Here is a 26,293-nt window from a genome sequence, read left to right as displayed (position 1 = left end):
GTGCCGTGCCGGCCTTCATAGGTGCACGCTATCAGCACTTGCCCCAAGAGTCTGTTACAGGCTATACGGAGGATGCAGTATTTGTCTTTATTTGTTTTGTATTAATGCATGCATGTATGCGTACATGCATTGAACCATGCACATATGTTCACAGTATGCGCGTAAATATCTGTGTTACTGTACATGTATGCATATATGTACATGCGTGCGTGCTTGCTTGCGTCTCTCTCCGTGTGTGTACACTCCACACGTGCGCTCTGCGCTGTGCGTGTGCGAACTTCAGAGCGGCGAAGCATGCACGCAGCTCCACTCAGCCCCTCCTCCCCCTCCACACACCGCACTCGCCCCCACCTCGACCCCCCATAAGCAGACACGTGCACCCATCCACACACACTCACACTCCTCATTCTCGACGAGACGGTGCTGCCGATATTGCGCAATTTACGCAGAGCGAGTGTGGCTGTGGTAGTGTAATCCAAATGCTGCTGTTGCTGCTGCTAAATCTAATCATCATCACCACCACCACCACCAACCAGCAGCATCATCATTTCCGTAATTATCATCAGCGACTTTATCATTAGCACGCTGGTTAATCAGCCATCGTCGTCATCACCACCACCACCTCAAACGGCACCGTGATCACAACCATCGGCTTTGTATTCGCGCGAGCGGCACTCTTAACGAGCTCGAATTTGTTCAATGCCATTCGAGTCAACGCGATTGCAAGAGATTCTCAAGACGGGGTCAAGTCAGCCCGCGCTGCTCTTTGCCGGGAAATCACGGGCGCGGAGGGCATCAAGGGACAAGGCTGCGAGCAATAAGGGCAAAGCGGAAGGCTTGACTACCCATCTTCGCTGGCACCAGCCCTCTCCTCTCCTCCTCTCAGCGGTCCCCCCGTGTCCTCTCCACGTCGTGGTGGCCGGGAGAACTTCGGAACTTCTGATCGACGCGACCTCTTGATCCGCCCGCTTTGCAACCAGCGTCGGAGTGTGGGTTTCGGCCGGGTCCGGGGAGTGCAACTCATGAAATTCTAAAAGTGTGGCGGGGCTGTCGGAATGAGGAGCGAGGGAGGCATGCTGGGCATGCTGCTGTGTGGGACCGCCTTGCTTGCGACGTGTAAGTTGCAAACGCGAACACACGACACGTGCGTGTTGCTCAACCTCACATTCATTTACTGAGCAAAACGGGCAATGCGTACCAAATACGTTAAATGCACTTCTGTGCATAGAATCATACACTTACATGAATCCGTCTGTTCATTAAAATGAGCGTCCATTCATCCATTCACACTTGCGTACACATATCAAGACGAATTTACACCGTGAAATATTACGGACCTTTGGGGAAAGTGCCCCAACAGTATACAGATAATCGAGTACATTTTAAGGCTGCAACGCATACAACACACAAGCGTTATATCATAAGCACACATATACGAGGCATGTGTACTTTAGATGATAGATTGCTCCACAGAGCCCTGTGTACATGGATCATGCACATTCATACCATGCATGCACATATACTAATGAGTGTCCATTCATTAAAATACGGAGTACACGCGCACCCGCATACACACATGCAGACGAATATCCACCGTGTAGTATTGCAGACTGATGGGTCACGTGCTAATCAGCGAGCACCTATTAAGGCAGCAACTGCGCACGAGGGGTGGATGGCCAACACAACGGCCGGACCGCATAGGCCTCCCGCATCAGGCGCATAATGTTTCTTTAAGGCTGAGTAAACCTAGTAGAGCATGCGCATTTCGATACAGTGCAACACGCATTCGTTTGTTTTGGCGTTTGAATATGGGGGAACTCCGGTTTTCACCGGTTACCGATTTTCCGCACACATAGAAATGTCTAGCACAATAATGGACATAATGTAGTATGTTAACTTTTTTTTTTTTGAAAATGTATAAACGAAGGGAGATGCCACAGTGGTTGTGATGGTTCGATCTCAGCAGTGGCGAGATGTTAACTACTTCGCCTGGTATATAGGCGGTCATGGGTTCGATCCCGATCCTGACTCCTGCCGTATATTTGGAGTTGGCACGTTCTTCCCGTGGTCGTGTGGATTTTTCTCCGAGTTCTCCGGGATTTTCACTCCACATTCAGAAACGCGCGTGCAGAGTAGTTTGCTGCTATACATTTACCACGTGATAAGCCACTTCGTTGAGCTATCATTTGTGACCAGATCGCTCATGGAAACGAGCTGCATATCTCCGTGTGCCTTACCTGGCAAAATAAGAAGCTTTTTGACTAGTTTATAGATATTCAGACAGGGTGAGAATAAGACGGTGGGATGGATACACATCGAGATGGGCTAAGAGAAACGAGTGATAGATGTAACTTCGGTGATAGAGATATAAGAGAAGAAGCGTTGAGATGGGAAAGGTGGGAGAGAGATGGAAGGACAGAGAAATATCCATTCGTGTGAGACGACAAAAGATCCGTTCAGTCGCGATTGAGATAGGTACAATTCTCACGAGATGCACTCAAATGAGTTGGGGTGACAGGCGTATTCACATATATGACCTTCCTATAACATCTCTCTCGCTGGTTCAGGAGTTCTACTGCTGGATGATTGTTTCCGCCTGAGGACGACCGCTTGTGTTGCGATCGAAACGTCGTGATATATTAATTTTTGTTTTGTTTTATTTTTCTACCTACGTGACTTTACCGACATAACCAAAGATTATGTATTCATAAGGTTAGAAAACAACGAATAAACACAACGTGACTAAATTATTTCACCTGGAACAAAACATCCCTTGAGATTGCACGTCTCAAGTTTGCCAGGGTGTCCAAGGGTGATGATTGACAGACAGCAAACACGTAATGCCACGGGTAAACAGACATGAAGAAGGACGACAATAGACAAGAGTTATGCATTCAGATGGGACAAGTAAGCTGTAGAAAAGACAGCAGAGCGATGTATTAAGATGAGATTATCGGAGGGACAAGTGAGAATGTGTGTTCAGGATACGTACTCGACACTATAAACAATTTTATATTTGACCAGATAAGGTCCACTGAGCTATATAGCTATTTTTCAGAAGCGACCTGGCCACAAATGATAGCTCAACGAAGGTGGCTTATCACGTGGGAATTCATAGCAAACCAACACTCTAAACGCGTGTTGGTTCTAAATGTAGAGAGAAAAACCAGAGGACCCGGAGAATAATCCACGCGACCTCGGGGAGAGAGGCATGCAAGCCTACCAATATATACTGGCGTCAGGGTCGAACCCACGACCTCCTGCATACCAGGCGAAGTAGTCAATATTTCACCACCGTGGCACCCTATAAGACATGAGAGAAGTATTTAAAGACGAAGTCGAGAGAAATGTGTTTACACATGAGGCTTGGACGAGCGGCAGGAGATACGCGATAAGCAGCGATTCACGACTGAGATGTGTTCAATGAGAAGAGAGGAGGGATAAAGTGAGAACAGAGAGAGGGGGGGGGGGTCGTTTAGAAGAGGTGAGGGACACGAGAGAAAGAGAGAGAGACACGGGTGATGCCCCCAGTCACGTCACCAGATGTCTGCCGCTACTGCCGCGATGCGGATTAAAGCCCCATCAGCCCCGTGCCTCGCGTGACCACTGGACCCGTTGCGCAACTTAATTGCATCACGCAGCCGTGTGAGATAATTGACGTTAATAGACTCGGTGAAATCCAATCCTGTTATTAGTGTTGCGAGAAGAAAATAAAAAAAACATGTTATGCTTATTTAGGCTTTGAATTTTAGCCTATTTTTGGTGGCCCGTCAGAATTTTTTTTTTATGAATCTACAGAGCCTTGAGTAATTTGGGGACCTAAGCTTTTGCTTGCATCTCGCGCCACCACGAGATACAAGCAACTGCTTTTTTGGTGTTTTAGTTTGTTGTCCTTCCCCCGCGCACCTCCGATTAGCGCGGTTGGCTACGTACGGTGGTGCGAAAAAAGTTCAACACACACACACACTCCACTGACTCGTGACGTCTTTAGTCGGGTTGTCACCTGTCCTGTGTTCCCCAGGATCGTCCTCTTGTGGATGTCCTGGGAAATATGCATGTCTTCCACGGGACTTTTAAAGTGCTTTTCTGTGTCAGTTGTGTAATAATACACCACTCAAGACAATGCATTTACATGTAGGTCTCTCCCACTTCTAGACTCGTGGTGTTGTGAGATATGCTCTTTCTTTCTTATTTCCAAGCTATGCCTCGTTATTTTTTTTACCAAACTTGGCACACCTGAGCGCCGCATGCCACATCATCACGGCAAAGGCAAACCACAAGACTTCATCGAGGGTCATTGATGAGAATGTCTTCTTTTCAAATCTCTCCACGTAAAAAAAAGTTTTTTTTAGACATCCCATCAGCCAAACACAGCCTTCTGCGAGTGCGTAATTTCAGTAGCATTTTCTTGGTTCTTTCGGTAAAGTCACGTAGAAGGGAAATAATAAAATAATAAAAATATAACATAATAAAATACAATTCTCACGACGTTTCGGCCACAACTCAAGCAGCCGTCCTCAGGTGAAGAACAGGGCTGTCGGAAAGACAGCGTCTGAATGAGTCTTTCCGACAGACCTGTTCTTCACCTGAGGACGGCTGCTTGCGTTGTGGCCGAAACGTCGTGAGAATTGTATTTATTATGTTATATTTTTATTATTTTATTATTTCCCTTCTACGTGACTTTACCGAAAGAACCAAGAAGGTGAATCCCTGCTGTCACGAAAGCTTTTCATCGAAATTCAGCAGCATTGTTTCAACGCGAGATGAGACTCTGCATTTCTTGTGATGGGTGCACCAATGATGCTGAAATTATGCACTTCCAGAATGGTAGCTAATGGAATGTGTAACAAAAACACTTCTGTTTTTTTTATGTGGATGGACAAATATGGGAAGAGGACTTCGCACGTTTGGCGTTATGTGTCGGAATAAGAATTTACATTCATGAGGCGCAATCCATCTATGGATCTCAGTGAGCCATGCACGAAGTTAGGAAATATGAATACTACAAAGTGGTGGTGTAGTGGTTAGCATACTGTGCTACGGACCCGGCAAAACCAAGTTCGATTCCCGCTCACAGTCAACATCGGCAACGAATCCCTGTAACAGTCCTACCGTCTTCCCCAGGGTCGACTCAGCCTCAAATAAATACCAGTTTTTTTGGCCGAGGAGACAAAGGCAGCCAGAGCGTGATTGTTGCCAACACCGTCCCTTCGTGCGCTGTGCCGCTGTTCATCGGCGCTTGCTCAACGGCACTTGCCCCAACGGTCTGTGAATGCCACATGGCGGTGCATCTTTATCTTTGTGCAGCGTGTGGAATGAGTCGTCAGCGTTCCCTGGCCGAGGACCGTCTGTTTCGGGTGCTGTTCACGGGCTACAGCCGCTGGTCGCGACCCGTGCCAAACATCACCGACATCGTGAGCATCACCTTTGGCCTGTCCATCGCTCAGCTCATCGATGTGGTGAGTACATTTGTAATGGCGAGAGAGCCTGCATGCGGTGCAAGGGGACTAGTGGCCACGGGAGGTAATGACAGTGGAGTCAGCCTGCGGTGTGAGTGGACTGGTGGCCACGGGAGGTAATGACAGGGGTATCAGTTGTGAGTGTGAAGGGACTGGTGGCTAGGGAAATGTTCGAGAAGGCAGCGTGGTCAGGTGACGGTAGAGTCTGCCGGTAGAGAATCAGCGAGAATAATCAAGAAGGGGGGCGTGGCCTCGAGTTGATATATAAAAGGAAGATGCACGGGAGACTCGGGGCTGTTGCAGTGGGGGTCTGCGCCGGATGTCAAGTGAACGTGTCTTCATTAGAGTTCCATCTCAAGAGACGTGTGTCAAGCCGTCATTACACATTGACAACGACAACGGGACCAACAGCAGCGGCCGCCATTCGCCACTAAGTGGCGGTGACATCGTCACGGCGGCTCTGTGCCAACGCCAGGTGCACTCCGAGGCTATCGAAGGCTCGCCGGCAGGAGGTCACGGGACAGATCCCGGTGCGTTGGGTTGACTGACAGAGATGACTGGTAAATGCACCACACCTGTGCCCCCTACTGTGCCAAATTGCTGCATTTTAGCCGCCCAGTACTCCGCTTATTGTTGCGAGCACCACACTCACTCACACACGCACGCACGCTTATTTTTATAGATTGGTGGGACAAACGGTCATGTTTGCGAGCACCTATTCATTTTGTGACACAGTTGCACGAGGGGGGTGGTGTGGACACAATTATCCAGCCGCCTTAGTTTCCCCAGTGCTGATGTTTACACACCACACCAGGTACTCATTTTGGGCTGAGTCAACCTAGGGGAAGCCAATGTAGATTTTACTGCAGCAACCTTGACCTTGGGCTATGTGTACCGTGGTTATTACTGCAGTAACCTTGACCTTGGGCTATGTGTACCGTGGTTATTGTCTGCAGTCCCCTCCCCCCTGTATTTTAAAGCGCAACGGTAGGAGTGCATCTTATAATCTGACACAGGCGCGCGTGTGTGTGTGTGTCCAAAACCAGGGTTCCGTGTACAGATAAAGCATGCAAAATTCAACTTGCAACTATTGTTGTAGGATCTAAAATTGCGCATCCTCACAGATAGCAATGCTGGGAGCGTGTCAGTGGTTGCTAGGGATTGAGTCATCGTTTCTGCTTCACAAGCCAATCAACTGCAAGTGTGCAGCCAATCACATGCAAGGGGGGGGGCGGGCGGGGAAGGGGTGGAGTGGGGCTGATTGCGTGGAGCCAATCACCTGTAAGGATGATTAGCAGCCAATCACCAGCAAGGGTGACTTTTATCTCTGCGCCAAGTGTCACGGAGGCTCCTCTTCTCATACCGAGGGGAAGAGCAAAGTCACTTGCGGAGTTGGCACCACGCTCGTTTTGTGATGCGGGTTGTCCACCTCGTTGGAGCGCCCGAAAGCGGCACCAGCAGCAGCAGCGACAGCAGTGCGGAGCCACGAGAGTTGAGCGTCGGTGTCGCGCCGTGGCCGAAGCCTCGTGAGCGGTGGTATCGAGTCGAAGCAATGACAATTTATCGTCGTGTCAGCAATGTCACCAAGCGTGCTAGGGATGTCAATGCTCGTGTCGGCCGGAACTCCCCCACCACCCCCGCCACTTTGGCCCAAGTGTAGAAGTTCTGCAGCTTTCATGCTTGTAGCTGTCCATTGCCTTAAAACAATATTTATAGAGTAATGTGAGTGTGATTTTTTTGCGAGAATTAATTTGCGCGAGTGCGTGATGGTGCATGATGCTGACGACGTATGTAAGTATGTACGGTGCGAAAACGTTCAACATACAATACATGAGTGTATTGTATGTTGTTTGTGCGTGTCTATCGTGAGCCATGCCAGCCTTCATAGGTTCTCGCTAACAGTCTATTAAAAGGCAGTGGTGGGGGGGAAGGTCTTTGTCTATTTATGACAGCATGTGTCTGTATGGGGAGAGTATGTACGATTGAACACGCGTGTATGTTGTGTGTTTGGGTATGTGTGTGTTTGTTCAAGCGTGTTGCTTATGTGTGTGGGTCTTTGAATGTGTATTTGTGTTCGTGTGTGTCTGTGTTACTGATGCATTTGTTGAGTTTATTTGACAGAATAGTTGTGTTCATGCCAGGTAACCTTCATCAAAAGCTTTGCAATGCATATGTCGTGAGCAGGGAGCAGCGGTGACTTGAGATGGATTCTTGACCACGGCTAACATCAGTGCAAAGACCTTCCCACCCCACTCCCTGTCACCAACCCGCACTGACCAGCGTGCATAGTTGATCGTGTGATCGGACAACCCCATGGCATGGGGATACCTATCATCCAGCAGTGGATTGAGAAATCCACCGTTAAATATCTATCACGTTAATTTCAACGCCACGCGTTCGGCAAGGGCACGTGTTTGCTTGGGCCCACGGGGTGTGCGTGTGCGTGTGTCTGTGACGGCTGAATTGGTGATGTATTGCGGGCGCATTTTAGACACTCTTTAAGATGTATGCTTGCCCGTTATCAGTGATAAAGTGTGAAATCCTTCAGAATCAGAGCGCATGGGAACGTCTTGTCGATAACACGCTCTCATAGATGCTGAGGCTCACAGTGAAGTATACATGAGGTCAGTAAGCCTTGAACTTGCAGGATTTATGGCGCCTCCCATTGTAGCGACGTCGCTAGACATCAATCCATTGCGAAACAGGATGACAATGCTCAAACCCGACAAACCATGCGCAGTGCTCTGACTTCGTATTCGCATCGACTTATTTTCATTCACAGCTCACGTCTCCGCGCTCCCGTCACCGCAGCGTACACGACCAACAGGGGCATCCATATCCCACCTAGCGATTGTGTCAATGTGTACAGGGCCCGTAGATTGATTGATGAGGACGAGATCATTGATAAGCTGAGATTTGAATAGATCACATGTTCCCCTATTGCAAAAGAGACACGTAATTAACCCCCTCTCTGTTACCTGTGTTGCTCTCGCTATGTATCTTGGTGATATCTGTCTGCTAATATGTCTGTCTATAGTTTTCTGGTTAGATTTTATGTCGCTATTTCATTATACCTGATGATGATTGCTTGTGTTGCAATCGAAACGTCGTATTCTATTATTTAATTTAATTTATTATTTTATCTTTAGACGTGACTTAACCGAAAGAAACAAATAATAATTCCTGCAGTCACGAAAGTTCTAAAATTAAGACGTAATTAACCGTTTACCGTTTTTTTCCGGGTTTCCAATTAATCTGTTTTGTGAAAGTGTTCAGCCTCTTTGTCAATCTACTGCTGGATGAAGGCCTCCCCGTGCTGCATCGAGTCGTAGAAACCACAACGAAGAATTGTTTTTTTGTGTGGTAATGTAGAGCCGCACAAGTACACACAGCAAAAGCTCGCTACACATTCATCAACAGCACTATCCTACAGGGGAGGATATATATTAAAGGCAATGTTTTTGGGCAATCTCTGTTATAAGGGGACATTATTATTTTTTTTCCCGAGGGCAAATATTCCTGGTACAGAACGAACCCAGTAAACGGTTCCAACCACACACCAACGTTGGCACGATGTTCGCATTTTTACTGGGATTGTGGTGAGTGTTCAGTTTTTCATTAATCTGGATAAAAATGTGAGAGAATTTCCTCGGACAGAAAAGAATAATAAAGCTTATATACTCTTTGGTTATTTCGGTAAAGTCACGTAGGTATAAAATAAAATAAATCACGACGTTTCGGGCGCAACACAAGCGTCCGTCATCAGGTGGGAAAGCTACGTGACTTTACCGAAATAATCAAAGAGTATGTATTCCTGCAGTCACGAAAGCTTCAAATCAAGATGAAAGCATATACACGTAATTTATATCTAAATTTAGATTTAAAGCTTTTGTGACTGCAGGGATTCATATTCTTGGTTCTTTCGGTAAAGTCACATATAAGGGAAATAATAAAATAATAAAATAAAACATTTAAAAATAATCCCTGCAGTCACGAAAGCTTTAAATCGAAACCTTTCAGTAAAGTCACGTAGAAGGGAAACAATAAAATAAGAAAAATAAAAAACAATAAAAGATAATAAATTATATCTAGCGGAATACATCTATCCGTGACGATGTAAGTCTTCAGTCGATTTGCAAAGTGAGTCCTAAGTCGAGGTAAATCACCGCAGCTGACAGATTCCAACCAGTCAGTTGTCATCAGGACTGCTGTCTGGTAACATCAAGCACACTGCGGCAATAGTTGCCGTTCAAAGGAAACAATTCAGTTTCAGAAAACATTGCACGGGTCAACTTATTGAGTTACAATTGAACACGTAGGCTTTCGCGACCAATATTATTCACAATATAGGTTTTTTGGGTCATCTCGCGTTATTTATAAATGTGTCGTAATCCTCCACCACCCGACACGGCCAAACAGTAAAACATGTGTCACGTTTTCAAAGGACAAATAAATAGACTTCTTTAGCCCACCAGTGTGCTGAAGAGAGAATCAACAGCAGTTTAAAATTTGAGTACAACGTTTCGCTGATAATTACAATCAGCTTCATCGGGCAAGAATGGTGAAGCTCTCCTGTTGCTTCCGGTCTGACCCAAAAACCTATATTATGAATTATTGAGTTACAGTTTTTTTTTTAAATATGTAATGAGATGGTGACATCTACTGGTTGGAAAAGGGAAGTGCGGGTACAGGCACCACTAGAAACATCATCCATTCCCCAAGGGAGAGGCATCTGGGCCACAGGTGAAGGGCGGGGCTAGCCGAGATACTCCGGGAACCGGCTAGAAGGTTCCACGAGAGGGCGTGGCCGGAGGCGGAGCCTAACCGCGCCTGCGGCTATATAAGCGGAGGCGGAGGAGGACTCGTGGTCGGTGTGGGGAGCCTTGGGTCCGGACTGCGTCGCTGCTCGCCGTCATCTCTCTCCGTCGTTCTTGCACCCACGTGGCGGATCTCCTTGCGGAGTTCCACCGCCCTTACCGGCACGCCGTCAGCCAGCGGCGAGGCCAGGAGTGGACGGGCAGAGCCCCGCCGTGTGATCAACCATGTGTGTAGTCTGTAACAACGTTAATATCCAAAGCGTGTACTGGGAAGAGCGAGAAGATAACGTTAGCCTGTGCTGTGCCCGATTGTGAAATAAAGAAGAGTACCCTCTACACGACGTGTCACGGAAGTCGCTCATTGCAAATAGATAAACACAAAGGCGCATCCCTGCAATTGCTTGTTCAAAGCTGCCGCTACCAGATAGGTCTCCACCAGCGGGAACTCTGGAGAGCCCATCGAAGAGGTCATTTGGTCTACTCTTCCATGCTGGCCACACGTCAAAGCGCAGTGGGGGAGTACCCACACTTTGCCCCACGACACGCATCTTGCCAGTCTTACCGGTCGACCGAAACAGGAAGAATTCTTCACTGTTACGGCCAATCGCCCGACCAAGCTGGTTGCAATCACCAGCGAAACGTCGTACTCGAATTGTAAATATTATGGATTTACTCTCCAATACACCGGTGTGCTTACGTGACAAACATTACTAATTGGCTGTGTCGGGTGGTGGCCGGTTTAACGACGCATTTATATTTACGTGATAGAACTAAAACCTTTATTGTGGATATTGGTCGCGAAAACTTAGGTGTTAAACTGAATATCGCAAACCTATTGACTTTCCTGAGTGGACATAGATTTCAGGGATTCAAGAAACGTACGCCATTCTTTCAGCTGCCACACCCGTTAGATCGAATTGGAAACCCCGTGATGAGTCCAGCAACATTCCTCTATTAATTAATTGCGTAAATTATCCTGCTTTGCCATAAAAGCATCCCAGTTTGTCGGGGAAACCCTCAGTCGAAAGCCGTTCCAGTGAGCAATGCTATCAATACTACCTCTTTTCTCTCCGCCTGATGAAGACCGCTTGTGTTGCGACCGAAACGTCGTGGGTTATTTGCTCTTATTATTTTCTAAATGATTATATATTTGTACTTTTTATTTTCTATGTACGTGATTTACCGAAAGAACCAAGAATACAATACGATCACGCAAAAGTCGCCACCTAGTGCCGACTCCAGTCTCGGAGCAAAGTCTCGGCGCAAAGTCCGTATTTGTTGTGCCAGAGTTGCTGCTCAGATCACACAAGGTCCGGTCAAAAGCGAATCGTTCTTCCCACAACAGTGACAGCCAATGGACGAATGGCCCGAGAGATGGAGAACACGTCCACCGAGGGTAGATGGTGCGATAGAATCAATTCGTGCGCATCAGATGAATCGGGCGAGGTGGCAGCAACAGCTTTGGGGAGGCCTTCATCCAGCAGTGGATTAAACATGGCTGATGATGATAATTACGATTTTTTTTTTTTATTGCCTCTTTACGTCTCTGATAGTGTAGCTATGAGTGTCTTGGGCCGTGACGCAGAGGTTTGCAGTTCGATTCCGCCAGGCCACCCTGGTTATCAATGCGGCTGTTTTAAAAGCAACAATTTAGAGCCGTCTGCTTCACAGTGGGCGTTAAGGATCCCCTGAAGTCATTCGAAACGGATCACACAATTGGGATTTCACAGCAGCAGCAGCCATTGCCCCTCTACTGGCAACTAAATGACTCAGGCCAGGAGCTGAGTCATTTAGTGCTGCAGAGTGACAGCTGCCTCTGGGGGTGCCCTTTTTAAATTGTGTTGAGATGAGCGGGGGCCTCGTCACGCTCTCCCTCTGCACGTCATCCCGTGCCTCCGCAACAAGTTCGGCACAACGCGCATTGCACGCTGCTGCTGCTGTTGCTGCTGTTGCTGTTGTTGTTGTGGTTGTTGTTGCGCGCGCTTGCAACACGACCAGCGTGTAAACAGGTTTCAACCATCCCATGAAATATGTTTTTTTATTTCGATTTAGACTCTGTCTTATCGACAGACATGTTCTTCACCTGAGGACGGCTGCTTGCGTTGTGGCCGAAACGTCGTGAGAATTATTTTATTATGTTTTATTTTTATTATTTTATTACTTCCCTTCTACGTGACTTTACCGAAAGAACCAAGAAGATATTTTTTTAAAATTAAAATTCTTTACTTTTTTGTTTGTTTTACTACTTACCTTTCTTATGCTATTCGTTGCGCGCGGTTTTCACCCCCTCCCCCCACCGGTACCGTTCCCGCTCCGTTGTAATGCGCACTGATGCCCACTTTATTCAGGGCGATATTGGCACGTAACATAAAGATGGACTAATTGATTGAGGTCGACGATGATGATGATGAACTAAGTAAAACTCAACTTTGTATTTGACCAGTTAGGGCACACTGAGCAACTTAGGGGCCGTCCATAAATGACGTCACGCATCTGGGGGGGGGGGGTCAGACCTTTGTGACGATGTGTGACGAGGGGGGGGGGTGAGAAATGTGACGTCACATCAAAATGCGCAACTTTAAATAAATATAGGCATTTTGATGTGACGTCACATTTCTCAACCCCCCCCACCACCCCTCGTCACACATCGTCACAAATGTCTGATCCCCCCCCCTCGGTGCGTGACGTCATTTATGGACGGCCCCTTACCCGTGGTTCCGGTGCCGCCATACGACTCTTAAAGGGCTGCTCCGTCACGTTATTGTCATGGGATCTTGAAATATTGAGTTTTTGTTTTATACCAAATTCGAAAAAGTATACATCTCTTCTTGTTATCGTTGGTTACCTTAGAATAACGTGGTGCATTCAACGTTTTTGGTGGCTCTTGCGTTACGCAGAGTTCCGTACACATCTGTGTGACTGTATTTAACACAACTCAATCCACACGTCAACAACGAAGCCTTAAGATAATAAAGATGTAATCGGCGACGTTTCAGGCAATGACCCTATGGCCATTCTTCACTCTGGCGAGCGAGGATCATTGTGCTGACATGGCGCTGATTATATATATATATATATTATTTTTATGCAGTCGTGTTGATGAGCGTGTTGAGTTTCGTTGTTAATTGTGCTTGTACACCGCTGCCGCTGCAGCAGCAGCAGCATTACAAAATACTCCGCATTCAAAGGCATGTTGTCCTGTTGTTGTTTTTTTCAGGATGAAAAGAATCAGATGATGACCACGAACGTGTGGTTAAAACAGGTATGGCATTCATCTCGCACGCAGGTGGTGGACAAAACATAATGAGATCTGTCTGTTGTGATGAGTATTTGCACAGAGGTCATCATGGTCCCATAAATCGTGAATTTGAATAAATTCCATGAAGTCTTGGTAATGTTTGTCTGCAGACGCACACTATTGTTAGGCTCTGTCCATTAGTTTCCTTCGAGAATGTCACGCATCGTGAGTAATGGGAACTGTGACACCTGATTCCGCGACCTTTCCGTTCATTATATATGAAAAAAAGAACACACGGTGATTCTTGCCAAAAAAAAGAATGTCACGACAAAATCGTTGCCTTGATAGCGATGAATATCTTCTTGGTTCTTTCGGTAAAGTCACGTAAAAGGGAAATAATAAAATAATAAAAATAAAACATAATACAATTATTCTAACGACGTTTCGGCCACAACGCAAGCCCAAACGTCGTGAGAATTATTTTATAATGTTTTATTTTTATTATTTTATTATTTCCCTTCTACGTGACTTTACCGAAAGAACCAAGAAGATGAATTCCTGCAGTCACGAAATCTTTCAATCGAAATTTATTGTTCTGACACTTGCATTTTAACGTTACATTCACACCGGATGGCTTTTTTTTCGTAATATAATGTCTGGAGTTGACTATTAACTGTGCACTCTGTAACAACAGCGGTTGACGTATGTAGAAAGACCGGCTCCCGTCAGGAGGAATGTGGAATTTCCACCACTGGCTCAAGGCTGCCGTCAGCGTTGAGCACCATCCCATTTCTCGTTTGAGCTACGGAGGTAATTTTCCCATTGAAAAAATTATCACGAATATAACTACGCTGGCAAATTGAGATAAGCAAAGGAGCAGCCCTGCAATTGCTCGCTCAAGCCACTGCTGGCGGTAGGGCCTCCACTAGAGGAAGCTCTAGAGGAAGCCCCATCTCGAGTGGTATTTGGGCTACTCTTTGACACTGGCCAGCCATCTTGGAAGAGGTGGGGGTATCCAGACTTTACCTCATCATGTGCGACCTGCCGGTCAACTAATTGTGGTGAACCAATGTCCACTATTGGGGGGGGCGGGGTGGAGAACCCATGTCCACTATTGGGGGGGGAGTGTGGGGAGGAAAAGGTGGGGTGGGGATTTAAGAAACTTGCACCAATAGGAATCCACCTCTGGATTGCAAGTCCAGTTAGTGCACCAACCACCATTGCACAGCCGAGAACACGATCGGGTTCAATATTTCACGTTACAAATTCTTAGGTTTTTTCGGTAAAGTCACGTAGGTAAAAAATTTAAATTAATAAAAGTAAAATAAAAAAAATAAAAAAAACGCGACGTTTCGGAGGCAACACAAGCCTCCGTCTTCAGGTGGAACCGTCACAGCACGATAGCTGTATCAAGTGAGAGAAATTCCAAGAAAACAGTCCTTGTATGGTTGAGGGTGGGTGGAGCCAAGGTAGGCCCTGGATATTATTATAACTTTTATTTAAAAAAAATTTACCTACGTAACTTTACCGAAAAAACCTAAGAATATGAATCCTTGCAGTCACAAAAGCTTCAAATCTAGAATTTCACGTTACATTTGTGAACGTCGGCGTCCGTTGACGACGGTGATGGTGACGACGACGGCGGAGCTGGTAGGTCGTGGACCGACCTCTTGACGAACGGTCCCGTGGGAACAAACCTCATGAGCCGCGGCCCTGTCCCTACAGGAGTGGGATGACTACAAGCTCCAGTGGGACCCCGCCGATTACGAAAACGTCACGTCCATCCGCGTGCCCTCCGAGCTCATATGGGTCCCCGACATCGTCCTCTACAACAAGTACGTGCCGGGACATGTCCACGTGGTGGGTTGGGGTGGTGAGCGGATGTGCCGCGGTTAGCGCGCTCGCGCTACGAAACCGGCAGGTTCCCGAGTGCGATTCCCGCTCACGGTCCAATACCAGTGAGGATTATGTGGACCAGGTCCTGGGCCTCCCGTTGGTCGACTCAGCATTAAATAAGTACCCGGTGCGGTGTGTGAACATCGGGCGTGGTGCTGGCCACCCCACCCCTTCGTGTGCCGTGCCGACCTTGATAGGTACTCGCAAAACAGCACTTGCCCCAACAGAATGTTAAGAGGGGGATCTTTGTCTTTTTGGGAGACTCCTGTTGACTGTTTTACCACCACCCATGCCAAAAGCTCGATGTATATTTAAACAAACAAAAAAACATTCTACACATTGCTCAATAACACTGTAGGCCGTAAACGGGAAAAATATATATAATAGGTAACGTTTCGGGCAACGACCCTTCCTTATGGCACCATGATGAGGGCCCCTAAGTGACGTTACGCGACGGCGTGGCGTGATCCCACGCCAGCCCCTCCGTGCGCGGTGTTCGCCTTTCATAGGCGCCGCTCGCTAACAGCACTTGCCCGAGCAGTCTGCCGCGGCTACACGGGCGAACCTTTGTCTTTGTGTGCACGCGCGCCGGCCAGCGCGGACGGCGACTTCGCCGTGACCCACATGACCAAGGCGCACCTCTTTCACACGGGCCGCGTGCGCTGGAAGCCGCCCGCCATCTACAAGAGCTCCTGCAGCATCGACGTCACCTTCTTCCCGTTCGACCAGCAGAACTGCACCATGAAGTTCGGCTCGTGGACCTACGACAAGGCCAAGATCGACCTCGTGAGCATGGCCAGGGACGTGGACCTCAAGGACTACTGGGAGAGCGGCGAGTGGGCCATCGTGCACGCCGTGGGCACGTACAACACCAAGAAATACGACTGCTGCCCGCAGATCTACCCCGACATCACCTACTCGTTCATCATCCGCCGCCTGCCGCTCTTCTACACCATCAACCTCATCATTCCGTGCCTGCTCATCTCGTGCCTCACCGTGCTGGTCTTCTACCTGCCCTCGGACTGCGGCGAGAAGATCACCCTGTGCATCTCCGTGCTGCTGTCGCTCACCGTCTTCCTGCTGCTCATCACCGAGATCATCCCGTCCACGTCGCTCGTCATCCCGCTCATCGGCGAGTACCTCCTCTTCACCATGATCTTCGTGACGCTCTCCATCGTCATCACGGTGTTCGTGCTCAACGTGCACCACCGCTCGCCGGCGACGCACGGCATGCCGCGATGGGTGCGTCGCGTCTTCCTCGACCGCGTACCGCGTTGGCTCGTCATGCGCCGCCCGCCCCTTCAGCAGCGGCGCGCCGAGCTCCTCCTGGCCCGCACCGCGCGCCCGCCGTGCGCCCTCGGTGGGCAGCGCAACCACCACAAGCCGCGTCACCATCACCAGCACTACCAACAGCAGCAGCAGCATCACCTCCAGCACCAACCGCACCACCACTTCCTCCTGCCGGAGCAGCTGAGCGTCTTCCGCGACGAGCGTCCGCCGCCCCGCGGGAAAGATGCGGGCGGCCCCCCGCCGCTCCCCCGCTGCTGCGCGTGCCCGGGCGTCGAGGCCACCGCCGTGACCACGTGGGGCACGAGCCGCGGCGACGGCGAGTGGCTGCACGAGCGCGAGCGGCAGCGCCACGTGGCGCGGGAGCTCGAGGAGCGTCTGGAGCACGGAGGCGGCGGCGGCGGCTGCTGGGCCGTGCCGGTGGGCGCGGGGTCCCGGGCGACGCCGTGCGAGCTGGGCACGCGCGATGCCGGCAAGCCGGAGTCACCGTGGCCGGGCGGTTGCGCGTGCCGCTGCGCGTGCGGGGAACAGCAGCAGCAGCATGAGCAGCAGGATGAGATGGAGGAGGAGGTGGAGGAGGTGGTGGTGGAGGAGCAGGAGGAGGAGGCCGCGGCTTCTTCACAGCCGCCGCCGTTAGCGCGGCCACCGCGGCCACCGCGACCACCCCGGCCTAGCTTGGTGCTGGCGGTGCAGGGGGTGCAATACATCGCCAACCACCTGCGCGCTGAGGACGCGCATCTCTCGGTTAGTTGCGGTGGGGAGGGTGGGGAGGGAGGGGGGGTCAGCCGGGCAGCGGTCGCGCGCATGGCCGGGCGAACGAGCGAAGCGTTTCCTTGAGTGAGCCCCTGGATTTTATTTTTCGATTTAAAGCTTTCGTGACTGCAGGGATTCATCTTCTTGGTTCGTTCGGTAAAGTCACGTAGAAGGGAAGTAATAAAATAATAGACATGAAAATTATGTTTTATTTTTATTATATTATTACTTCCCTTCTACGTGACTTTACCGAAAGAATAATTATGTTTTATTTTTATTATTTTATTACTTCCCTTCTACGTGACTTTACCGAAAGAACCAAGAAGATGAGCCCCTGAATGTGAATGGATTTTGTGTTCATCAGCAATCATCATCGTGATCCGTGGGGCAGAGAGCCCGCGGGTGTCCGCTGCACTTGTCGTCATTGGCGTCCACTTTCATTGTCTTGGAGCGCCAATTCTACTCAAGTCGTGGCCCCATCTTCCCGGCAGCGGCCTCTTACGTCGCCTAATCCGTTCTCTGTTTGTGACTTAAAACCTTCGCGACTGCGGGAATTCATTTGCTTTGGATCTTTCGGTAAAGTCACGTAGATAGAAAAAAAATAAAAGTCAAATAAAATAAAAACTACGACGTTTCGATCACAACACAAGCGATCGTCATCAGGAGGGGAAAATGGGGGGGGGGGGCAGGAAAGGATGACTATCGCTTGTGTTGTCATCGAAACGTCGTAGTTTTATTTTATTTACTTTTAGTAAATATATATATATATCTACATGACTTTACCGAAAGATCCACATAATATATCCATTCTCTGTGAGGTCTTCCTCTCTTTCCGGTTCCTTCCATTTTTCCGAACAACAACAACACTTTAAATGTGCCCGTTGTTGATTATCCTCCTTCAAACGTTGTCCAATTGGTGCCAGTTTCCTTCTCATCACTGCCTGCACCAAGTCTCCGTCTGTGCACAAACCTTTTCCTTGCTCCGACGTTGCTTTCATCTACAGCGGGATGCAATTACCTACAGGAAATATTCTCGGCATGTGCACAGCACTCAGTGTGAAGCGCTGTGAACCCCGTGGTGACCTAAGTTCGATCCCCAGCCTTGGCTACAATCAGTGGCGAGTGATTTTGAACCAGCACTGGACTCCAGTCTCATCCCATGAATACGTCTGCCCATTGTCAATCAACCAATGCATGAATGATGACTCCCCGAGCTGTCAGTCACGTGTTTTTTTTTAACCATACTTCACCACGCTGGTCAGTGCGGGTTGGTGAAGGGGGGGGGGTGTAAGCATTGATGGTGGTGGTGTTTACGCGTTGCGAGTGAAATTCGCCCGAGTTAAATTCCTGCCAATTGGTCTCCGAAACCGCGATGGGCCTCACCCCTCGGTCTTGCGTGAAGGGGGAGCTCCAGGAATAGTTCTGATATGCACGTACGGTATGTTGAACTTCTTCTGCACCGCACGTAACCAACCGTGCTAATTGGAGGTGCGCTGGTGGGGGGTGTCTCCTCGTCCAGGTGAAGGAAGACTGGAAGTACGTGGCCATGGTGATCGACCGCATCTTCCTCTGGGTCTTCGTCGTCGTGTGTCTTCTGGGCACCGTGGGGCTCTTTCTTCCACCGTGGCTCGCCGGCATGATATAACCTCCTCCCGTCTCAGCTCTCTCCTCCTCCTCCTCCGCCTCTACCTCGTCGCGTTTGGACGATGATAGGCTGAGCAATGGAGAACCGCGCGCCGGAGTTTCTTTACCGAAAGACTCAAAGAATATGAAGAAAAGGCCCCAATCTGTGGGTGTGTGTGTGTGGTGGGTGAACACCCCTCCCAAATAGGAACTGGGGACTCAGAAGATCATAGCTTAACAACGTTGCCACCAACAGGAATCAATCGACCGATCGTTCACGGTCATCTTCGAGCAGGTGGGAGACGCATGAATTCGTTTTGAAATGCAGAATCTGAACAATTGAAGTAACGGGGGAGTTTTACGTACGGCTGAATGTTTTCGTGTAACTCCGCGGTTTAAAGATTCCCGTGTAATCGTTTAAAATCTGTATGGGATTTGTGTGTGAAAGGTTAGTCAACGGACTATTTGAGTGAGCTATTTACCTGTAATTGACTTTTTTCATAAACAGCAGGATGCAATTAGCTACGGGAAATATATTTATAGCACTTGGTGTGGACCGCTATGCACCAGCCATGGACTCAACTCTCATCCCTTTCACCAACCCTCACTGTGCAGCGATCAGAGGTGTGCTTCAACGACCCCCCCATGACTGAAGCAGTTTGGGGAGGCCTTCATCCAGCAGTGGAGTGACAAAGGGCAGTCAATTATACGTCGTTATGAATATTCGCATCGTTACCACGCGTTTATATCGCAGCAAATGGTCAAGTGGTGACCTTTGTACTCACTCACGCTTTCAAGAATGCAAAGGGAGCAGCAGCCACGGAATGGAATGCATCCGAGTGTGTCACGTCCTCAGTGGAGATGAAGCAATTAAATCAGACTGTTTAGCTGTGGAAGGGAAGGCATTCTCAATGTTACAATGTTCTGGCCTCATGGCATAGAAGCTTTTGATTCTCCACCTTGGCTGGCACATTGCTTAAATTGTGGCCTCACAATTAGGGCACTTTTGCATTCGAGCTAGGGTCGTGGTGGATTTCCCACCGCCTGATCGGCACGCTTGGCTACGCACGGTGCGAAAGAAGTTCAACATGCTTACGTGAGTAAGTACGTACTGTACTTCCGATTGTGTTCGCCGATAGCTCAGCATGAGACGTCGCGGCGCCGTCTGTGAGTGACACTTTGGCGTGTTTTAAACACAGCGATGCACTAACGACAGCGAATGTCGGGGCCTGCTCTGCGGTTAACGTGTGCTTGCAACCAGCGCTCAATTTCTCACTCGATATGTATACACACAAATATATTCTGGAACGCTGCTCGGCTGGCGTGAAGTTGAGCTGATCGGGGCAAGGCGCTAACCACCAGAGTACAAGCTACAGCATGAAGTCATTCCTTTTGAACTGCTTTTTTCGTGGTTTAGTCTGTTGCCCTTCCCTCCGCACCTCCGATTAGCGCGGTTGGCTACGTACGGTGCGAAAGAAGTTCAACCGTACGTACAGAGTCATCCATAGTAATCCCCGACAATGCTACGCTATTGCACCCTATATTCCGATTATCTGGTTGTGGGACCCCCTGTTGTTTGACAAGATGGATGTCTCGTGCAAAATATTATTTAGCGAACAGCGTGTTCTGGACTGTTATTAAGCACCGGCTGTAACCGTGAACAACACGTGATACACCAGCAGAGGAAAACAATATCTCTCTTTGTATGCCGTTCTATTAATACGGCTACTTGTTGATTTTGTGATTACAAATGTTTTGGGTTTTTTCAACAGCGATATACTTTTGTCCACGTTTTTTTGGGTCTAACGCCCTCCCCCCCATGATGTTGTCACTCTATCATTGGCAAACGTGGCTTCGACAATGCATGTCCTTGGTACGGTGGCGAACACAATCACCCAACGGGCCAACCACCACGCATTGTAATATAAGATCATCCAATTAATGTTACGCTAATGCGAATAACCCATTAAGCTCATGCGAAATGGCGATGATCTAATCAATGTGAAGATTTAATAACGGCATTAGCCATTTAGGAAGTCACCCTAATTTCATTCACAATGAAAAACTCCCTACTTGGAATTTCCGCCCTGTTAAACACAGTTTAATAGCACGCTTCTTGCTAAATAACAACTTCTGTCCCGCATTATCAATAACGTTCAACCAATTCTTGGCTTGTTGGCAGTCTCACCTAAACAGGGTGCACGCAAGGTAATCCACTACAACTGAACTTCAGTTGCAGGATACTCGGTGGCGTGCAACTGTGTGGACGTCTGCAACCGATTGCGGGCCGTGGCGCAACCGCATTGCTCAAAGTGGACCGCAATCCCACCCCGTACTGCGAGAACTTGGCAGGACCCTCCTGAAAAAGAGAGTCATGAGACTCGGCGAGGGTTTGCTGGGTAAAACAAGTCGAATATTAATAATAATCAAGCTTAACACGTAGGCTTTCGAGACCGATATCATCCATAATGCAGTTTTGTTTTGGGTTAGATCGCGCAAATATATAAATGTTTTGTTATTAGACCCGCCACCATCCGACACGGCCAATTAGTGAAGTTGGTCATGTAAAACAGAACATGCCAATTCGTTACTCGTACAGCACACCGGTGTGTTGGAGAGCAAAGCAACAACTTTTAGAATCTGAGTACGACGTTGGTGATGGTGAGTTTAACGACACATTTCGATTTAAAGCTTTGGTGACTGCAGGGATTCATCTTCTTGGTTCTTTCGGTAAAGTCACGTAGAAGGGAAGTAATAAAATAATAAAAGTAAAACATCATAAAATAATTCTCACGACGTTTCGGCCACAACGCAAGCAGCCGTCCTCAGGTGAAGACCAGGTCTGTCGAGGAGACAGCGTCTGAATGAGTTTTTATTATTTTATTACTTCCCTTCTACGTGACTTTACCGAAAGAACCAAGAAAATGTAACGACACATTTATATATTTACACAATCTAATCCCAAAAAAAACCTGTATTACGAATAATAATACCGGCACTTCTCAGAACGCCAAGCACATGTGTGTCACCGCTTCCCAGAACGGTTCCTACTTCTGCTGCACCGCGATGTTTCCGCAGAGGAGAAGCGGCAGTTCACGTGGGCCGCAGGACAAATGGGTTTCACAGCGGGACTTCCAATTTTCCACTTTGACCGCTGGAGGTCGGAGTGCTGAGCCACTATCATCGCGGAGATCCCGGGATTGGAATAATCACGATAATACATCTCTTTGTCGTGCCACTACTCGCTCCTGTGTGGACAAAGAAGTTTCAGGCGACGATTTGAGTTGTGAGATTTCGAGAGAGATGTTTTTGCTTCGGGGAAATTACTCGGTTCAGGGATGGGCCCGTCTTCATTAGATGCAGAGTTGCTTCTTTGGGCAATACACTTTTAAATGGCGTAATCGCCGAGGTCATCTTGCAATGCATGTTGGCGTTCGGTGCAAGGCAATTCATAAGACTTCCAGCAGGAGGCTGGTTCGTGGTTAAACTGAAAGTAAACGACACTAAACGCACCCGCTTTTTAAGTTTTTCCCCTGCTACGCGTCATCCATTATCGCATCGGTGTTGTAAGAACCAGGGATGATTTTATCACTGGACATTTACTAGAACGCTGATAAGGCTGGCTCGGAGCAGGGATTAACGGCGTAAGGCACTACCACTAGAGACCCTGTGTTATTGTATTCTATATTCCTATAATCCTATGAGCGGCTTTGCACACCACCGCAAACCCACAGTCACCGCAGCATCACGAGGCCAATTTAAGGCGACATGGATGTAACTGGATGCCAAAATAATTCTGGCTGAAATTGAGCGCTGTGTAACTCACGCATTAATCCTGGGAACGTGTCACTAATTGGGACAGGTACGAAGACACGTGGGGATAATCCGCACCTGCCATTCGCGCCACTCACAACACACTTCTGTGCATGAGAGACGCATCGCCACATTCAATACGAGCGAGTATGTATCTCAGCCATTATATATGTGGTGTATAAAATTAAATACATCTTTTGGTTACATTCCAGCGGCCAATATTTAAAAAAAATAGCGGCTTAATTGAGTGTATGGTAAAATGCGCCCGCTATTGTCTAAAGCAGGGGTGGGGAAGCTTTTTTCTGCCAAGGGCCATTTGGATATTTATAACATCATTCGCGGGCCATACAAAATTATCAACTTAAAAATTAGCCCGCTATATTTGGTCAAACGTTTAATTAACTCGCCTCCTAATGTGATGGCTGGAACTGCTTCTCTTTTGCGAGGCGTGTGATGTTAGCTGGTATTGATGATGTTGCTACCCACAACTGCTTTTCCAGGTTTGCTCCTAGATTTATTGAATTTCGAGTCCCGCCTGCGGTTGCCTTGGCAGGGCCAGACCAAATGATTTCGCGGGCCTTGTACGGCCTGCGGGCCGGACGTTCCCCACCCCTGGACTAAAGGATACAAATGCCGTTTTTTGTCCACCAAAGTCTCTTGTTGACGCATTTCTTCCACGGCCGCTCTCTGACACAGTGGGGCGAACTGCCGTGCAAGATATCCTCAGGGGTCCTTCGTCTCGTGAATGATTCCGGTAGCACGACTGGAATACCATGGGGGGGGGGGGGGTGGTGGGGAAAGTACCAAAAAATAAAGTTACCCCTTGTTCTTGTCTCGTTTTTAGCATCTCGTGTGTGTCTATTTCTGGATGGCGCCTTGAGCACAAAAGGAACATTAACGTGACATTTGCATGTGATTTGTTTAAACAGCATGCATTCGTGTGTGAGCATAATCTATTTTAATCGGGGAATCAATCCATCCTCAGGCGTCTAATTGTTAGGTCTTTCTTTTTAACACTTTTCAAACTATTTTGTATCTACCAGGTAAGGCTCACTGAGCTATATAGCTCTTTTTCAGAAGCGACCTGGCCACAGAATGATTATTCAACGAAGTGGCTTATCACGTGGACATTTATAGCGGCCAAATATTCTAAAGGCATATTTCTAAATGTAGAAAGAAAATCAGAACACCCGGACAAAATTCCACGCAACCACGGGAAGAACGTGCAAACTCTTCGTAAACCGGTGTCAGAGTCGGGATAGAACCCACGACCTCCTGTATACCAGCAAAGTAGTTAACATCTCACCACCGTGGAGCCTAGGACAGTCCTGGCTTGAGAAATGTTATCCACGTGTCCCAAATAAATTAAGAAACAAACTTTGATTTTGTCCCGGTTACAATTTTCAGACCTCGTGACAGAGTTTTTGTTTCCACCTTGGCTTGCACATATCTTAAATTGTGGCCTCACAATTATGAAATGTGTTAGGGTCTTGGTGGATTCAAGCATCCGTCCATTCAGCCCTGGTCATAATTTTGCGGAAGTGAGCAGCAATTGTTATTTGGATAATCTTGCCTCTGTCAGAGGAGTGTGCAATGTCTGCCTTCAGCTGAGGTCAACAAAGGAAAAGATGAGCACAGCACGATGCTCATATGAGCGCTCAAACTTTGACAGTTTTCGCCAGGGTCAACATAGAATGTTTTTAAATATATATTTTATATATATATTAGGATATATAAAACTATATTTTGACTTAAAACTTTCGTGACAGCAGGCATTTATATTCCTGGTTCTTTCACTAAAGTCACGTAGATAGAAAATAAAAAAGTAATTAAGTTAAAATTAATAAACAAATGAAATAAAAGGAAAAAACCACGACGTTTCGATCGCAACACAGGCGGTCTTCAGCAGGCAAAAAACCACAGCGTTTCGATGGCCTGATGAAGACCGATTGTGTTGCGATCGAAGCGTCGTAGTTTTTTGCTTTTAATTTTAATTTAATTGTATTTTTATTTTATTTTCATTTTCTATTTACGTGGCTTTACCAAAATAACCAAAAATATATAATTTTGTTTACATTGTGTTGAACAGTGGGACTGGAGCTGCCATGGTTCGCACGCTGGAATTGCAATGTGATTCTCAGTCTCCCAGCGCAACAGTTGAATCAACGGCGCAAGTTTCTTAAATCCTCTCTCAGCGCCACTGCCCTCCCAAGCAGGGGTGTTGATGGGTTTCAGCGCAGTTAGTCCATCGGCGGGCGGCTTGTGGTGGGGTAAAGTGTGAGTAACGCCCACCTCTTCTAAGACATCTGACCAACGGGGACGAGGAAACCAGGTAACCCTCGAACACTCCCTCGAGTGGGAGATATTTTTGTTTCCAGCAGTATGCCCCGAGCACGCACTTGCAGGGCTGCACCTTTATCTATTTATAGAGTACGTGCCGTCTTGATTTGAAGCTTTCGTGACTGCAGGAATTACTCTTTGGTTCTTTCGGTAAAGTCACGTGGAAAGAAAATAAATTAAATAATAGAATACGACGTTTCGATTGCGATCGAAAGAGTAGTACGTGCAGTGTCTGCGTGAGCTAGGTTTAACCGATTGTATGCAACATATTTGAGTGGACAAATATTGACTGAATGATTCTTTGAGCGCTATAATTGATTTAAACTCGATGCATTGTTGCATATCTTAAAACATTAGTACATGCGCGATTTAAGTAAATACAGAGGCTTAGCGCAGAATATGGCCACCATAATAACGTGTCTAAGGAAGAATCGTTTTGAAGCTACATGCTCCGCTACGATCAATTATCGCGTTCAAGTTTGAATAGCACTTGAGTCGGTGATGTTCTTCTGAAATGAACATTGAGATATTGGCGTTCATCTCCTGATTACAGTCCTGAACCAGTGGTGGTAATTCCACATTCGCATGGCGGGTGGCAAAGGGGGGGGGGGGGGATTCTATCCATAGAGGACAACGGTGGTGAATTCCTGACAAAGAGTTACGGTGATTATTTTATATGGAGCCCGGAAGGGCTGATGGGCTGAGTCAACCTCCACAAGCAGGGTTTAACATGACCTTTACTCCTCGATTTAAGACCGAACCAGGAAGACGTATTCGCAATTCCGGGCCAATCACCTGACGAAGCTGGTTGTAATCAGCAGCGAAACGTCGTACTCGAATTGTAAACGTTGTGGGTTTTACTCTCCAACACATTGCTGTGCAGATGTACTCACGAATTGGCACGTTTTGTTTACGTGGTAAACCTGTACTAAATTGGCTGTGTCGGGTGGTTGTGGGTTTAACGACGACGCATTTATATTTACGTGATCTAACCCAAAAAAAAACTTAATTACGAACCAGGATTCGAAGTTGTGACCTTCCGCCAACTCCGAGCGCTGAATGAGAAC

The 26,293-nt window shown here is 47.8% G+C and overlaps 1 protein-coding gene across 1 annotated transcript; it reads left to right on the top strand.

Moving 5' to 3' along the window:
- The first annotated feature begins 662 nt into the window (after positions 1–662).
- On the top strand, positions 663–21,589 carry LOC144724971 (neuronal acetylcholine receptor subunit alpha-2-like). Its single transcript, XM_078604338.1, has 6 exons — positions 663–1,116; positions 5,308–5,459; positions 13,494–13,538; positions 15,240–15,349; positions 16,007–17,441; positions 18,970–21,589. The coding sequence occupies exons 1-6, from the start codon at positions 1,056–1,058 to the stop codon at positions 19,093–19,095; spliced, it is 1,929 nt and encodes a 642-aa protein (XP_078460464.1). The 5' UTR covers positions 663–1,055; the 3' UTR covers positions 19,096–21,589.
- The last annotated feature ends 4,704 nt before the right edge of the window (positions 21,590–26,293 follow it).

This window comes from Lampetra planeri, chromosome 22 (assembly GCF_965212315.1).
Source record: "Lampetra planeri chromosome 22, kcLamPlan1.2.h2, whole genome shotgun sequence".
In the NCBI taxonomy this organism is placed as follows: domain Eukaryota; kingdom Metazoa; phylum Chordata; class Hyperoartia; order Petromyzontiformes; family Petromyzontidae; genus Lampetra; species Lampetra planeri.
This window is presented reverse-complemented; position numbering and strand designations above follow the sequence as displayed.

Bases quoted from the DNA above. Each gene is read 5' to 3' on its own strand.
- LOC144724971 (XM_078604338.1), top strand. From the start codon at position 1,056: ATGAGGAGCGAGGGAGGCATGCTGGGCATGCTGCTGTGTGGGACCGCC. The intron at 1,117-5,307 runs GTAAGTTGCAAA...ATCTTTGTGCAG, and splicing joins GACCGCCTTGCTTGCGACGT to CGTGTGGAATGAGTCGTCAG. The intron at 17,442-18,969 runs GTTAGTTGCGGT...CTCCTCGTCCAG, and splicing joins CTGAGGACGCGCATCTCTCG to GTGAAGGAAGACTGGAAGTA.